The following is a 12,234-nucleotide window of genomic DNA, read 5'->3' on the forward strand; positions in this document are numbered from 1 at the left end:
CAGTGGGTTCCTCGGTGGCCGCAGAGCCCAGGGCTGCTCAGGGATACTTTGGGAGGTGGGGCTGGTGGAGGTGAGTCCTGCCCTGAGGGGCCTTCTGAGAACCACAGAGTGGGTGCCTCCAGATTGGTTTTCAGGCAGACCCTCAGTCTCCATGGTTTCTCCAAACATCCAAAGCCTCCAGCACTGCACTTTAGATCAGAGGATGGGCTGTGTGGCCAGATATGGCCTGGACAGGCAGAACAGGCCTCGACCATGAGTTCCCACCCTGTCCCATGCCAGCTTAACCCTGAAACCAGTACCTCTGGGTCTTTGTGAGCCACCGGATGTCAGGCCTGCCGTGGAGAAGGCCTTCCAGAATGCAAGGCCCAGCTGCGGGCCAGAGGCCTACAGATCCACAATGCTGACATTCTCACTGAGGCCCCCAGTACCCAAAACTGGCATGGGAGGGGATGGTCACTAGACTGGTGTGCGCCTGTGGAGCACCACTGTGTCCCAGACCCTGTACTAGGCACCAGGGATGCAAAGACGGGAAGACCAGCTGCTGCCCTCATCATCTGGTGAGGGAAGGCAAAGCTTGTGAACCACAAACCCTCATGTGAAATTCATGTTTCAGTAACAGCAGATAAAACATATCATATATCTGAGGGAAATGGCTGGCTCTGAGTGGATGCCTAGGAAGACTTCATCAGGGAGACATTATTTGGTCAGGGGCTTGGAGGACAAACAGAAAGGAGATAGGTAGGGGAGGGGGAAGGGGCTCTGAGTGGAATGCCTGGTGGAGGGTGGAGGGCAGATGGCAGAAGGCAGACAGCATGTCCCCGGGGTGAGAGGCTGCGGGCAGAGGGGTTTGGCTCTGGCTGTAGCACTGCTCTCCTGCATGCTCCTTGGCTGTGGAGCATCCAGTGATGTCCAGGGCCCCCACGTCACACCCTGAGGGTCTGTGGTCACTTCTGTTTCAGAGACTCCATCTGAGTGAAGATGTGGCTGGAGCCACCTTCATGGCTGCAGGAAGCTCAACGCCAGAGCTGTTTGCCTCTGTTATTGGTAAGAAATCCCCTCTAGCCTGAGACACAGGATCTAGAGAGTCCGTTTGGTGCCCAGAGCAGTGGGGGCATTTGTCAGCTCTGAGCCTCACTTCTCATCTGTGAAATGGGAGAACTGGAGAGACAGTAAGTAGGTGGGTGGTTTCTTGGGGCATGGGGTGGAGTAGGGTGCTGAGGGGTGATAAAAATGTTCTTTTTAAGGTGATAAAAATAATCTAAAATTAGACTGTGGTTTTGGTTGCATGATTCTGTGAATATACTAAAACTACCGAATTGTATATTTAAATGGGTAAATTTTATAGCAGGCAAATTATATCTGAATAAAGCTGCTCAGAGGAAAAGGGAAGATTGGAGTAGCTGGTCCCCAGCGGCATTTCCACCTCCCTGGTTCTGCCACAGCTTCTGCCATTCTCTTCTGCTCCCCAGATGCTCTGTTTGATAGTAAAACAACCCACTTTCCTGTGAAAGGGGACACTGAGGAAGGAGCAGGCTGGGGTGCATGTCTGAGGCCCAGGGCCTATGTGTTTCCTTTCCAGGGGTGTTCATCACCCACGGGGACGTCGGGGTGGGCACCATCGTGGGCTCCGCTGTGTTCAACATCCTGTGCATAATTGGAGTATGTGGACTGTTTGCTGGCCAGGTCAGTGGTTTCTCCCCGGGCCTGGCAGACGCATGCCCTGAAGTGTGGGGGAAGAGCCTCTATGACAAGAGGTTGGGGTAGCAGTGGGGACACCCACAGGACAGCTGAGCTGGATTCTGGATACATTTGGGGCCTGGTTTTGGCCTCCCCAACAGGGAGCATGAAGCCGGATTGTCGTTGATACCCCATTAGATATCCTCAGAGCCCCAGGGGAATGTTGGACTTGACCTCAGAGAGGCGGGTCATGAGTGAGGCCCTGCCTTGCGGAGGGAGATGGAAGTGGGCAGCTGACTGTGCCTGAAGCTGCCAGGATCGGGTGGAGAGCGAGAGCCTCTGGCCTCTGCTGTGAAACACGCACTGTTCTGACCTCAGAGGAATAGGGGGCTGCTTTGCCATGGCTTGAGAACATTACTTGGTTTCATTCTGTTCCCCAAATATAACAAAGAACAAGTGTGGGCTGGAGTTAGGAGGAGGAGCCCTGTGGGTGTGCCCTGCACTGCGGAGGGGAGGAGGCCTGGGCAGTTGCACCCCCTCCTCATCCCCCTGCTCATAGCAGCCAACGGGGCTCTGCCGGCAGGTGGTCCGTCTGACGTGGTGGGCCGTGTGCCGAGACTCCGTGTACTACACCATCTCTGTCATCGTGCTCATCGTGGTGAGTCGCCCCCCCCACCCCCAAGGTCAGGTTGGCCAGGACCCTGCAAAAGCACAGGACCCCTGCCCATCTCTGCCTTGGCACTGGGACCAGAGAGGACTCACAGCACCCAGTAGTGGGGTGTGCCAGCCACTCACTGTGGTCACAATGACCAGCCCCCCACCTCCCGCACTATGCCACCCCCAGCACTGTGCCTCCCTTTCCCCAAAACCTCAGACCCCGCACCTTGGTTGTGGAGCAAATCCAGGGGCCATCTTGAAGACACAAAGGCCTCAGAAGCAGACGTCCCACAGCCCGTGCGGTTCAGCTAGGGCACTTTTCTCATCTGGGGCCCTTTTGCTCCCCACGTAGGCCCTGGTTACTCTTTGGTGGGCTTGGTTTTAAAATGCAGAGTTTCTGGCTCTGCTGCCCACAGGGTGGGAGAGGGAGCAGGCCAGCTCAGGGCAGGCAGAGGGAGCAACTGGGAGCAAGAGAGGAGCCAGGAGGAGAGGAAGAAGAGGAGAGGAGCTCACAAGGGGGCCCTGGACCTGTTGGAGTGATGTGGAGTGTCCCACATGGGCCCCAAGGGCTGGGGTGACATCATGGCACTTGATAGTGAGGTGGATGGCACAGCCAGATATAGCCAAGGAGCATGTCATCCACAGGGGAGCATTTTAAAACAAAAGAATTTTGAAGTGGAGGAAAGGGACATGTACACAGGGCACACTCAAACTTCAGGGGTGGAATGTGCCTCTGAGTGACAGCTCTCAACCAGACCTAGAGTGAACTTTATATAGACAGTCATGTCCCCTGTATTAGTGCCCTATTGCTGCATAACAAATTTCCCCAAAACTCAGCAGTTTAAGACAAAGATTTATTATCTCCCACTTTCTATGGGAAACCGGTCAGAAATGGTATAGCTGGGTCCTCTAGGCCAGGTCCTCTGCTAGGCTGCAGTTAAGGCATTAGCCAGGGTAGCATCATCGCAGAGCTTGGTGGGCGGGGCTGCTCTTGCAGGGTCACTCATGTGGCTGTGGGCAGGCCTTGGGCTGCTGGCTGTTCCACAGGGCAGCTCTCAGCTGGGTTGCGGGCTTCCCTCCGAGCAAGGGCCAGAGACACCAAGATGGAAGCCACAGCCTTTTCCTAACCTGCTTTCGGGAGTGATACCTGCCACATGTGCAGTATTCTGTTTGTTAGAAGCAAGTCACCAGGTGCAGCCCACATGCTAGGGAAGCATGAATGTCATTCAGTGGGAGCATGGGGACCCCCTACAGGCTGCCTACCACACCCTCCAAAAAGTAGATGTCTGAGATGATTCTACAGATGAAACAATCTACGGATACACGATTTCAAAAAGGTCAACATATGCCCTAACTACAATATAAAGGAGAAATAAATGTAATTTATAATAAAAGAATACATCTTTCGGTATGTAAATGGTTTGGCATGAAGAAGCCAGGAGAGCCAATGAAGGGATTGGTTCCCTCCTACACAAAAACAATCTCTGAGACCGTCTAGTACAAATGCAGACTGATGCCCAAGTGTTGGGCTCTCTCCTAAACCCCGTGGGTGGTGCCGATGTTGATGATGTGATTTTCCACAATAATGAACGACTCCTGATAAAATTCCAAACAGAGCAAAGTATAATCATTCCTTAATTTGCATGACAGTTACCTTACTAGAAAATTAAGGATTCACTAAAATGATGTAAAAATTCTTTGATTTACAAAAATGAAGTGAAGGCCAGGTGTGGTGGCTCACACCTGTAATCCCAGCACTTTGGAAGGCCGAGGCGGGCTGATCACTTGAGGTCAAGAATTTGAGACCAGCCTGGCCAACATGGTAAAACCTTGTCTCTACTAAAAGTACAAAAATTAGCCGAGTTTGGTGGTGCATGCCTGTAATTCCAGCTACTTGAGAGCCTGAGGCAGGAGAATTGCTTGAACCTGGGAGATGGAGGTTGCAGTGAGCCAAAATCACGCCACTGCACTTCAGCCTAGGTGACAGAGCGAGACTATGTCTCAAAAACAAAAAAAAAGATACACCCTTCAACACACACTTGCACACCACATATACACATGCACACCCCATACACACACAAACACCATGCACACACAAGCTATCTTTCAGTCTTTGAGATTTTTTGATTATAGCAATTCTGTTCCATGAATGAGGGGAGGCTTCTGCCAGGTTAGCCCCCAGTAGCTACTTGGACTGTTATAAAGCACAGGACATATCTCTGAGGGTGGCTGTGCTAAGCTGGGGCTATGTAATACAGTACACTGCTGGCCTAGGCTACACTAAGGAAAGGCCTGTAGGTGAGCAGCTCAGAAATGGATCCATAACACATATAACAAGGCCAGTATACGTTGGCTCTGGGTGCCTGGGTGTCTGTGCTTGTTCTTGTTTGGAAATAAATATGTCCCACCCACCTCAACTCTGTTTCTTTTGCCTTACAGTTCATATATGATGAACAAATTGTGTGGTAAGTTTTTCAAGTGTATTTTTCATTGTTCTTTTTTGTTGTTGTTTCCAGTATCCTTGTTTGTTGGGTTCCCTGAATCTTTTTAAACATTATTTTCATAAACTTAAGCTTATCAACTTGTGAAAGTAGAAAAAGATATCATTCTAAGCAATCATGCCTTTCTTTATCCTGTCAAAGTGTGAAAAATTGTTTCCCTTAATAGTCCTGTCCTGCTAGGTGTCACGATGTGTTATAAAGTTAAAATTCTGAAAACAGTATGGTATTTTGCAAAGGGATAAGCATGGGCCAATATGGAATGTATTAATGTGCCTATTTCTGGAATGGGGGATATTGCAGAGATGTCATGATAAGGCAGTGAGTTAGGAATAGAGTCTTGAATGCTGCAGGGACAACTGGGAATCCACACAGAACAATACAACATCAGATCCCTACCTCACACCTTATACAAAGGTAAACTCCAGGTGATTTGAAGATATTACTGTAAAAATGAGACTTTTTAGAAAATGTCAAAAGAAAATATAGAGACTTATCTTTAAGACACTGAGGTAGGAATTAATTTCTTAATTAAGATACATGACCCAGCATGGTGGCTCACACCTGTAATTTCAGCTACTAAGGAGGCTGAGGTGGGAGGATGGCTTGAACCCAGGAGTTTGAGACCAGACTGAGCAACATAGTGAGACCCCATCCACCAAAACAGATACATAAATCACAAACTTCTGAGGAACAGGTTGATGTTTCCATTCTATTTGATAGCATGGGAATGCATCTGACATTCAAAACTCATAAACATTTTCTTTTGATTGCCAACAATTCAGAATCTGCATGCATCCTGTATGATTTTTTTTTTTTTTCCTGAGACCCAATCTTACTCTGTCACCCAGGCTAGAGTGCAGTGGTGCCATCTTGGCTCACTGCAACCTCTGCCTCCTGGGTTCAAGTGATTCATGTGCCTCAGCTTCCCAAGTGGCTGGGACTACAGGTGCATGCCACCACACCTGGCTAATTTTTTAATTTTTTGTACAGATGGAGTTTCACCATGTTGGCCAGGCTGGTCTTGAACTCCTGGGCTCAAGTGACCCACCTGCCTTGGCCTCCCAGAGTGTCTGGATTACAGGCTGCATCCTGTATGATTATTTATGGAAATAGAGTCAGACAATCAGGCTGAGGACATCAGCTACCTGCCCTGAGCAGGTGTGTGCTATGGGCCCCCAGAAACCTGGTTCTGGTCCTATCCTGGCCCCTAACCTGCTGTCTGGCCCCAGGAAAGCCTCTGAACTCCTGGGTCTCATTTTTGCCATCTGTAGACAGGGTTGGGATGGCAGTAGTTCCATGATCTGGAGGTCAGCAAAGGAAGAGCTCCCAAAACAACTGTAGCCCATGCTGGGCACATAATGGGCTTTGGTTTATACATGTCAAGTGGATGAACAAGCTAAAGCTTGTGTGCTCCGCCAGGGGCTTGTGGTCAGAGCTACGAAAATCCCCACTGCTAATGGGATTGGGTGGGGTGCACCAGAGGGTAGTAATGGTGCATCCCAGGAAGACCCCAACCCTTCCATGCCCAGCATAAGGCCCGGGAGGCTCCTGTGCCACCTGCCGCATATTCAGTCAGCTCTCAGGCCCTACTTCCAGGACTTGGGCCCCTTTCCACCCACACCCACAGCTTCTCTGGCTCCTGCCCAGAATCTTGGGTGACCACAGGGTCTCTCAGGGTCGAGTTTGCGTGACTTCAGGCCACTAGCCTCCATGAATCCTGGGACATGGTGGCCCTAGTCCCTCCCTTTTCTAGGAAGCTGGGGGAACCCCACCTCTCTCCTGCAGACCTCTATAGTTGAGAAGAGACCTCTCAGCTTTTCTTGCTTGATCATCAAAAGGGCTGCTGGTGGCAAGACAGCCACAGGCTGGGGGATCTCTCTCACATGCCCAGGTTCTGGGCCCGGCACTAGGGGCGGGGGAGGTAAAGACATCCCGCCCTCCTCCACTCCTGGACCCCTCAGTCCCAGCCTTCACCTGCCCCAGGCCCCGAGCTCTAACTGCAATCTCCTTTCTCTCTTTGAGGTGGGAAGGCCTGGTGCTCATCATCTTGTATGTGTTTTATATTCTGATCATGAAGTAAGTGCCCTTTCTCCTCCCCGGGGCTGCCGACGCCTTGCCCCGCTGCTTGCTGTAGCCTTTTGTGACAGCAGGGAGAAAAACATCTGTCAGATCTTCGTCCTTTTAGGCCAGCCCCAGCTGTCTGGGAGACGCCCTGCTGGGGCACAGCTGGAGTAGGGGAGGGGTGTTAGATGCTGTTCCGGGGGTGCCGTCCACACTGAGGCCAGGGGAGTCACGCAGGTGGCTGATGTGTGGACCACAGGGCTGCTCCCCAAACAAGTAGCATGCAAGGACCTCCTTCCCGCCCTGCTCTGGGCAGCTTCTCCATGCCCCAGGGTAACCACTCACTTGTGCTATCTCTAGAAGCCTTCTGATAATTTAATACCACTCTTTTCAAAAAGCCAGGCAGATTAACCTCTGCCCCAGGCTTCATAAAATGCCACTTTTCTGGGCCAGTGCTTTGCACAACTGCAGCCACTGATAGTACTGAGGATGGAAACTCAGGCTATGCAACCTTGAGCCCCTCCAGAAGCTGCCCAGGTCAGAACCATCTCAAAACTACCCACGAGGAATACTATGCAGCCAGAAAAAGGAATAACATTCTGACAGGCTACAACATGGATGAACCTGGAAAACATTATGCTCAGTGGACGAAGCCAGTCACAAAAGGACAAATATTGTCTGATTGCACTTACATGAGGGATCTAGAAGAGCCACATTCATAGAGGTGGATCAGAGGTCAGTGCAGGCGGCTGGGGAGCAAAGAAGGAGGAATTAATGATTAGCGGGAACAGTGTTGTTTGGGATGATACAAATGTTTTGGGAACCGTGCTGATGGTTGTAGAACAATGCGAATGTAATTAACGCCACTGTATTGTGCACTTAAAAAGGGAAAGTAGTTAGAATGGTCAATTTTATGACATATATTTTTTTCCCACCACACACACACACACACACACACACACACACACACACACTCCCCTACTCATGAGCTGAGCCACATTCAGGTTTATCTTCCTCCTCGTACCAGGATACGTAATTAAAAAGAAAGACAACACTCTGAGTTTTATGAGGATATAAATCCCACATTTATATAAAACATTTATAATGTTTTATAAAAATGGGTGATAAACTGTCAGACTGCAAGAGCATTATCCTTAAATGATCTCCAATCTGAGTGCCTTTCAGTGAGGAGCCCGCCTGAGGTTCTTTGAGATGGAGAGACTCTTCCCTCAGGGGTGATGGCAGTGCTGGCTGTGAGTGGTGCAGGGGCTGCCCGTGAGCATCCTGGGAGCAAGATCTGCTGCTGGGGGAGAGAGGACAGGTCTGGTAATGCCCCCTGCGAGCCTGCTCAGAGGCAAGGTGGAGCTTCCTTTATTAGGACAGGCTCCATTAAGTAAGCCTCAGTCATCTTCTTGGCTGAAAGGTTTCTCATGCCCCCGGGAAGCCCACCACCAGCTCAATAGGAGCAGGTGCCCCCAGACAACACAGTGTTCCCAGGTCCCTGTCAGGAAACTGTCAGCCCGGTTGAAAAGCCGAGGCTCCACACCTCCCCTGCCACCCGCCACTCCTGCTCTGTGCTGACTGCGCGCAGGGATGGGGTGTGATCCCCCACTGCCCAGTCCGTGGGAATCCTCTCCACTGCCCTGACCTCCTGCCTCCCTCACTTCCAGGTACAATGTGAAGATGCAAGCCTTTTTCACAATCAAACAAAAGAGCATTGCAAACGGCAACCCGGTCAACAGTGAGCTGGAGACTGGTAATGATTTCTATGACGGTAGCTATGATGACCCTTCCGTGCCATTGCTGAGGCAAGGTAAGGCTGAGCAGACAGGAGTGGGCAGAAATGTGTCCTGGAAGCCACTCTCTCCTTCTCTTTTGTGTACACACACACACACACACACAGCCTCTCACAATGTCCCCCCTCTAAATTGTCACTCTCTTCCAACTTTGACCGCAGGTGCCCTAAGTGAGGAGCGAGAGTCAGTATGGGAGATGGGGTTTTGCTTAGGTGGGGCAGGGGTAGAGGGAAGTACAGCAGGAAAGAGAAAAACCACAGCCACGTTTCTGGGAGCTTTCCCACGCCTTCTGGGGAAGGCGCAAGGCCTGTTTGGCTCTTCAGAATGCTGTGGGGTCCCTGACCCATGTGCGGGCCCACGACAGGAAGCTGAGGAGCTGGGGCGGCAGAGCCAGCCTGGGCCTCCCTACAGTTTCTCAAATGCCAGGCCCAGTCCTGGATGGAGAAGGGCTCTGGACAAAGCACCGGTTCTCAGGCTGGGAACTGTCACCCGGAGCAAGAACAAGGCCAGTAAAAGGCAGACACGAAGCTGAGCAGGCATCCCCAGGCCAGCCTCAGAGAGCCCCGCCAGGGAGCCCCTTCCCCTGGGGGCAGCAACCTTGTCTCATCCGCAGCTCTTTGGCCTTCTTGTCTGGGAACGGGGGGGTCTGGGTCTCCAGAGCCATCTCCTGTCATGTCTTACCGAATTCTCTGAATCATCTGCACCTGACTGACGGCCTCTTTGGAAACTTGAATAATCCAAGGCCAGTGACCAGGTGGCTCCCTTTGTGGAGGCAGCTGCCGGGAAGGAGAGAGCGTTCACTCTAGCCCAGACCAGTGGCAGAGCCTGGGCCGGTTCTTGCAATCAGTATGGAAAAACAGGTCTGAGCGCCACCCTCGGTGTTGGGCAAGGCCTTCACCAGGTGAGCGCCTTGCACTGGTGTCTGGGGGCTCTTTCCCCCCCATTCTCCATGGCCTGGGGCTAATCAGGTAAACTCTTTTGTGATGTCACTGGTGGGACCAGGTGGTCTCAGATGTGTCTGGGACATCTGGGGGTGGAAGCTGTATTTCTGGGCCCCTTCTCCAGTCATCTTCCTGGGGCCGATGAGGGCATGGCTTCCTCCCATGTGCATTTTGGGAGTCTGTTCTGCCCTGTCTCAGGCAACCCCCAAGAGGGAGGAGTCTCTCCATATAGAAGGAGGAAGCCTGCTAGGGTGGCGGGCTGCGGTCCAGGCCGCAGCCTGGCTGCGGAGGCCCACCCACAAAGGGCAAAGCTGAGGAGCTGATGAGCGTGGACTTTGGTTCGTGTGTTGAGTTTCGTAAATGCCGAGCAGGCTACCCCAGGGGAAGCCCGTTTCCAGGACAACCTCAGAAGGGGAAGGAGCCATGCGGGCTGCTATGTCGGATTTTAACTCTATGGGCGTAGTGGCCCCAAGGTGGTCCCCACACACAGGCTGGCAGGACAGAGGCTGGTTGCTGCCCTGTCGTATATATAGTGCTCCTGGGTCCTCTGGGCCTTCGTGGCGAGGAAGAGAAGTACTGTGTGCTGAGTTACTCAGCCTGGTGGGAGATGCCCACCCAAGAGCCGCCTACCACCTTGTGGCCAACCCAGGAGACCTCCCAGGACCCTGCAGGAAGCACTTCTCATTCGCAGCATGGGGGCCTCAGCTCCTCAGCTTCTCAGGGTGACCCAGGCTCCCAGAGGCCACTGCCCACACGGTGCCTTTTCTGGCACTGCTGTGACTGTCTCCGCCACTCTGTGCCTGTGACAGTAGCACTTCCTTGCAAGTTTATTTCCTCCCAAATCTCTTTAAGTCCAGGACATTTTCTGGAAAACTGGAAGATTGGACACGGGACTGCCCCCAAGCACTGGGGAAGGAGGCAGAATCCCATCTTCCTGCAGCTTTTATCAGAGGGAATGTATTTGGATAAGGGCCCAGGGAGAAAGTCCTCAGAGAGTGTGAAGGGAAGTGGGGTGCGGGCCTGGACGTCTGGAATTGGAGAAAGGGGAGACCTGGAGAGGCAGACGTGGGGATTTCTTCACACCACTTTTTACTGCCCCTCTCATAAGAGGCTCCCAGAGGGCCATGTGTGAGTCACTGCTCTGCACTGTCCCCTGCGTAGACTCAACTGAAGCAGGAGGAAGGAGCCCCCGGTAACACCCCGGGCGGGACTGGGGAGGCCAAGGCTTTGGGGCCTTTCCTAAGGGCGGTGTCATGGACTCTTAGCTGGAGATGACATCGGAGTTTCTCTCCCTGTGCCCAGCTCCAGGCAGGTCGCCGTGACCCCACCCAAAGGAATGCACAGGGTGCTGCCTGGGAGATTCTCTCAAGAGCACACACTCTCTCAGGCCCGAGCGAGCTGTTCTCAGTTTTTGCGTTTCCCACAGAAAACCCGAAGTTTTATCCTCCAACTCCTTGACGGGAAAAGTGGGGAGAAAGCTTTTTCCCCATCACACTGATAAAAGGCCTTTGAGTACTGAAACGTTCTTAAAGACTGTGTGGCTCAGCTCACCCAAGCAGCCTCCTGGTGCTTCTCAGGTGGCCTGGAACACAGCCTGGGCCACCTGCCTGCCAGCCTCGCCTGAGAGGCGCACTGTGGACCCCTCCAGGCTGCCCCGGCCCTGGGCACAGCCTTGGTTTATAGTGGGGAGAGTTGGGGGTGATGCCTGACCTTGGGCTGAACTGCTGGGAGAATGTGCTGTCATTGAGTTCTTTTCTGGGCAGCCACCCTGGGCGTGGGCACACACCTTTGTTCTGTCGTTGGTCGGGGGCACCAGGACAAGGTGTCCTGGGAGCCAGGCATCCTGGGGAAGGAAGGAGAATCCCATCTTCCCGTAGCTTTTATCAAAGTGAACGCATTTAGATAAGGGTCAAGGGAGAAAACTGCCTAGAGAGTGTGGAAGGAATTGGGGGTGCAGGCCTGGACTCCTGGAATTGGAGAAGGGGGAGGCCTGACTCTTGTCTCACAGACTCCAGGCTCCCTCCTTCTGAGCCCACTTGTTCCCCGAGCAGTACCTGGCATGGGGCGGGTTCTGTAGGATGGAGCCTGAAGCCTGCGGTTTCTGTGGGTTCCACCTCCCTCTGGGATGGAGGCTTCTGAGCAGGGAGGGATTCGAGCTTTTATGCAGCAGTGAGGGGCTAAGGGCATGAGCTGTCGGGGGTCTCCTGCTTCTCAAAGTGGAAGCAGAGCCATCGAATCAGCCAGGACAGGAGCCGTCCCGAAGGCCAGAGGCCCCGAGGATTGAAGCTCCCATAGAAGGAGCCCGCTACTAACACCCTCCAGCACATAACCCCTGGCATCTTCGCCACCACCAAGAGTGCTGCCCCAGACTCTCGGCATCCACCGCACGCTAATCATCTCTGGCAGTCTCTGTTGGCCTTTGTCTCCTTAACTCTCCTCCTCTTCTAAATTGTAAGTAGTCAGCTTTCGTCCACGCGATAACACCTGCATTTCAAGCAAAACAAACAACCATAAGCCCGGCCCACCGATGTGCTGCGTGCCTCGTTAGAGGTTAGCGTCCGTCTCTGACGAATGCATGTTCTCCTGGCTTTGTTTTCTAAC

The 12,234-nt window shown here is 52.6% G+C and overlaps 1 protein-coding gene across 3 annotated transcripts in view; it reads left to right on the forward strand.

The window, feature by feature from the left end:
- Positions 1 to 12,234, forward strand: part of SLC24A4 (solute carrier family 24 member 4) — a 173,837-nt gene that overhangs the window by 118,531 nt on the left and 43,072 nt on the right. For 2 of the 3 annotated variants that reach the window (XM_025392240.1, XM_025392238.1), the window contains 6 exons: positions 960 to 1,044; positions 1,580 to 1,683; positions 2,261 to 2,335; positions 4,774 to 4,799; positions 6,858 to 6,911; positions 8,567 to 8,709. In XM_025392240.1, coding sequence (XP_025248025.1) covers positions 960 to 1,044; positions 1,580 to 1,683; positions 2,261 to 2,335; positions 4,774 to 4,799; positions 6,858 to 6,911; positions 8,567 to 8,709 — 487 coding nt within the window. The remainder of the gene's footprint in view (positions 1 to 959; positions 1,045 to 1,579; positions 1,684 to 2,260; positions 2,336 to 4,773; positions 4,800 to 6,857; positions 6,912 to 8,566; positions 8,710 to 12,234) is intronic. The other variant, XM_025392239.1, reaches the window with a different exon arrangement.

This window comes from Theropithecus gelada, chromosome 7b (assembly GCF_003255815.1).
Source record: "Theropithecus gelada isolate Dixy chromosome 7b, Tgel_1.0, whole genome shotgun sequence".
NCBI lineage: Eukaryota > Metazoa > Chordata > Mammalia > Primates > Cercopithecidae > Theropithecus > Theropithecus gelada.